The following is a 4,526-nucleotide window of genomic DNA, read 5'->3' as shown; positions in this document are numbered from 1 at the left end:
TATGTAAGTCCTTTATGTTATTCTTTAAGTCAAGGATTTGCATCTCGTTTTTTAAGTATTGTAATGTAATATGCTCTCTTATCGGGTATGGCGAACATATGAACTCTATTTTTTCTCTATTTTTTTATCTTAATAGTTTATTGCGGATTAATTTTCACCGAAAGAGCTTGAGATTTCCAAACAATAGGAGTCATTGTTGCACCAGAGAAGATAATATAATAGATTGGGAACACAGATGGCAGTACACTGTTAGTAAATTATAATAAAAGAATTTGCTCATAATTTGTTAAGTACAATTGCATTTACAGAGAAGCTCTAGTGCATATAGCTTATTATACTTAGACAGAACCAAATATTTGCTGTCAGTAAAAATGGTTCGTACGAAATAGAACGAAAATAAGATAAAGTTACTAAGATACTTTGTAGTGTCTCGTAAGATGTTTTAATGAGTTTGAGATTCACGCGAATGGCCTGGTGTAAACTCCTCAAATCTTTTGTTTTCTATTCAGAAGAATTTTCAATTGTTATATATATATATATATATATAGATCAACACACACACACACACACACACAATATTGAAATACAAAATGATTATAAAAATTTTGGCTTGTTACGCACGTATTATGATGCTAGACATGTTGTTTTGTTTATATAAATAATTATTTTAAATTCAGGCATGTTTATATGGCCATCTCGATTTAGAAAGGAAAAGAAGAGAATTTATTACAGATATGACATTGTTAGAAAAATTTCTCATTCGCTGAATGTGTCTGCTGTAATACGTTTTACATAAGATACCTTTGTAGTTTTCAAGCGTTGCGAAATCCCGAAACGAGATTCCTCTTCTTGTACCGCGATGCACATCGATTTTTAAGATTTTTTACTGTACATAAGACAGTAGGATCCCAAGTGTGCGGTGAGTTAATCGTCAATTGTACGGTCTATCGAACAGTTCTATACGCAGACTGTATTTTGTAAATAAGACAGCATATATAATCCATTTAGGAAAATTAACGTTATGAAAATAAATCTTTATATCCTGATAGCCATATCAATAAGTATGCGCTTGTAATATTTTAATTCTATTATAGTCCTTATTAGAGCAGTAATTAAAGGGCGTGTGATATTTATTTCGACGAAGGGAGCAAGCTTTTACATAGCTCGTGCGAAATACGAGAAATATTTACATTAATGCTGTATTTCAAGTTTTTGTAGTAAAAAAAATATGATTGTGCGCCTATTAAGATGTGTTACATGTTTTAAGATTCGATTTGATAGAAAGATAGAAAGAGCAAGGTAAGCATGCTTTTCCGTGGTAGTACGCAATGTAGTATGATAGTATTATGCATCGCGGTACCAGTAATTGCCACTCAAGTTTTAAGTAATTTTGTTAATCCTCAGTTATTTTTGCTCAGAGTCTCCGGATTATAATTAAATTTGGTAAAACTTCAACTTCGCCAGGGGCTTTTAATATACAATCCCCTTCCTTCGTTCCAATGTACGTTCGCTTATCGATTATATGTATATGGCCATCAGCGGGCGTACTGATTCTGTCAACGCACCAAATTACTTTTATGCGAATCTCCCCGGTAAAATCTCGAATTGATTTCTAAAAACCCACTTGAGTTTCACATCAAGAAACAATCGAACTCAGTTATTTATATCCATTATTTTTCTGGGCCACCCTGTGTATATATGATATTCTTATGAAATACAAATTTAACGTATGAAATATATGCATACGCAAGGTGTCCCAATAATCGTGCACTTCTTCTTAGACACTTGATACCGAATAAAGATGATTAACTGTATCGAGCCTTTGCTAAACGATTAATAAATGAAGGACTCCTGAAAAAGGAATAAAGATGCACACGAATGAAAATCTTAAAATATGTAATATTTAAGATGCGATTGTCAAGATGTTTGATATGTGTGCAGTATAATGGATGTAAAAAAAATGAAGTCCAATCGAGTTTTCGTTACGAAAAAGTTGATTTTAAACTTGTCGAAGAATCAATAAAGAAGGTGCGCGATTTCTGAGACGCTCTGTATATATGGCAGTGCGAAATTTTCGCATTGTTAAGTGTGCTTTCATGGATCTACGCATATATACGTATGCACGTGTATATAAGTGAAGATAATCATGACCACGTCGACATGGTATAATTAATAATATGTATAATTCTATCGAAGTATATATGTTAATGATAAATATAATTATAAATAATACTATTGTTATTATTGCTGCCGCTATTGTTGTTGTTGCTGTTACTATTCCCACTACTGTCATTATCCCTACGCAACAAATATTGTATATTGCTAATCAATACGTTTATAGTGAATATTAAACTGGTCGAATATGTTTTCTGATATAACCATAATTTTTATTTTTAATATTTCTACACTATGCTGTCACGATCTGAAGCGACATAATATGTTTCGCTTGTGAATACAAAAAGCATTTAATCTAATTATATGATATTTATAAGGTAAAAGCTCTTATAATATATTAAAAATAAGGAATTATTTCTTATTTGAACAAAAAACATTGTAGTCTGTTTTAAACAAAAGGTTTAAAGATAATTTATGCTTTTAGATTGATAATTAATGCTTTTAATTAAAGTAATAAAGTACACAAATAAAAAATTAATTTAAAATTAACTGAATTATTCTTTTTTCAAAATGTGAATCTTTCGGGTGCTTGAGAATAGTTGACGATTAGGTAGTAGATTACGGATCGCCAGAAGTTGGTTCTATAATTGTTTTGGGATCATTTTTAAGTACATTGCTCACGCAATTATCAGTATAGTTAACGATATTCATGCTAAAAATGCTGGTCTCAACAGTGTTTTTTATGATGCAATTTTTCACGTTTATAAATGTTTTCGCGTATGTGCCTGTCGCGGTAGTTGTTGCCTCTCCAGAATTTCTAGCAACACGTTTCAGCAAGTTTCTGGTTATGTAAAGACTTCTCAAGATGCAGGCTTCTTTATGAGATGCTTGCTCTGTGATGGAGCTCGTAAAATTACAAATTGGTATCATAGCGTTTAAACTAATTAGCAATTTCTCCGTCATCTAGAAAGATAATTTTAAAACTAGAGTGTTATAAATTGTAATATTTACTCTTTCATTTGTGATGAAATAGTTACATACAAATTAAACTCGTAGACCGTATAGATTGTGTATGTTCTAATAATGAAGTTATTTCTAATTTCTAATAATGAAGTAATATATATAATATATATATATATATATATTAATATATATATTAATAGTAATATATATAAAAGCATTTTATATAAAAAAAAATACGAATATACATTAAAAAGATATTATATAATATAAACATTATCAAAATTGTGATTACAATGAAAAAAATTAAGGTTTCTACAATTTTAGTAAATTAATGTATAATGAAATTTTATAATTTTTATAAATTGATTACCTGGATACTGTCGACTACGACTGCTAATGGGCCTTCCATAGCCGTGTAACCGTTTTGAATGCATATCTCCAATTCAGCAATCGCATTTGTACTTTTCGACTCTAAATTGTTCTTTGCATAATAATAACACTCATCTACGTTTTTACCCTCTTTTTTTTCTTTGTGAATGGACAGCTAGAAAAGTAATTTGTATATATTTTATGCAAATACATCTCTCATAATCCATTTTTAAATGTTGTAATTATAATATTAAATATTTCTTATACAATCCGTATACATATATTTCTTCTCCTTTTCATCGCTATTAAATATGATAAAAATAAATGATATTCACATTGACATCTTCAAGTGTTCCGTTAATAGTATTGTAGATATCACCTAAAGCTTCTTTTTTTAGTCCTTCAAGGTTCACTTTTAAATTCTGCGACATTCGCTCTTCGAAAGATAATAGATCGTATCGTACAGCTTTGGTGGCTGTTTCTTCTATATCCACTAATCGCTCGAAACTGAGCGAAGAATCCGTCACATTTTGCTCCAATGCCTTAAAAAAAATATATGAGAGTTTCGTTAATTAAAGTATAAAATATAAAAAGAATATACATACTTATATTCTATATTTCTCAAATATGCATTTTTTAAAAAAAAAAAAAAACGAAAAAATTACCTTCTTATTATACCTTTTAATCATAAGAATTATTTAATAATTTGTAAAATAATATAATTGTAATTATAAATAAATAATTATAAAATAATAGATATAACTTTCAATCTTTCAAGAAAATATTGGTGAGACTTTGGTCAAAAAATGAAAAAATAATCCATTATATTCTTTTTCTAAGCAGTTTATTTTAGTATTTAGAATGATTTAGATCTTTTTTCTTAAACTTAATTTATGGGACTCACATAAACCGTGCACAGCAGTGCCAAGATGAAAATAACGGTCCTCATTTTTCCTTTTAACTGATTATTTGAGATTCTTTCGATGTCATTACTACTGTTATTCCATTTTTATATCTAGAACAGCTTATGATAACGAATGATAATGTGACATTACTCAACTTTATTAATCAAAGCAGAG

General features: G+C 29.2%; 1 protein-coding gene across 1 annotated transcript; it reads right to left on the bottom strand.

Moving 5' to 3' along the window:
• Window positions 1-2,688: 2,688 nt before the first annotated feature.
• Window positions 2,689-4,526, bottom strand: LOC108776300 (uncharacterized). The gene is made up of 4 exons (XM_018542874.1): window positions 4,352-4,526; window positions 3,783-3,989; window positions 3,449-3,622; window positions 2,689-3,078 (listed from the first exon to the last, which is right to left on the bottom strand). Exons 1-4 carry the CDS (start codon window positions 4,394-4,396, stop codon window positions 2,734-2,736), a joined length of 771 nt encoding a protein of 256 aa, XP_018398376.1. The 5' UTR covers window positions 4,397-4,526; the 3' UTR covers window positions 2,689-2,733.

The sequence above is a fragment of the Cyphomyrmex costatus genome, unplaced genomic scaffold (assembly GCF_001594065.2).
Source record: "Cyphomyrmex costatus isolate MS0001 unplaced genomic scaffold, Ccosl1.0 scaffold35, whole genome shotgun sequence".
Taxonomy (NCBI): domain Eukaryota; kingdom Metazoa; phylum Arthropoda; class Insecta; order Hymenoptera; family Formicidae; genus Cyphomyrmex; species Cyphomyrmex costatus.
The sequence above is the reverse complement of the archived record's forward strand: the minus strand, read 5'-3'. Positions and strand labels throughout refer to the sequence as shown.

What these genes read in the sequence shown, in the direction of transcription:
- LOC108776300 (XM_018542874.1), bottom strand. Translation starts at nt 4,396, where the DNA reads ATGAGGACCGTTATTTTCATCTTGGCACTGCTGTGCACGGTTTAT. An exon ending in GAACACTTGAAGATGTCAAT is followed by an intron (nt 3,623 to 3,782) that starts GTGAATATCATT and finishes TTACTTTTCTAG; the next exon opens with CTGTCCATTCACAAAGAAAA. An exon ending in TCGTAGTCGACAGTATCCAG is followed by an intron (nt 3,079 to 3,448) that starts GTAATCAATTTA and finishes TTATCTTTCTAG; the next exon opens with ATGACGGAGAAATTGCTAAT.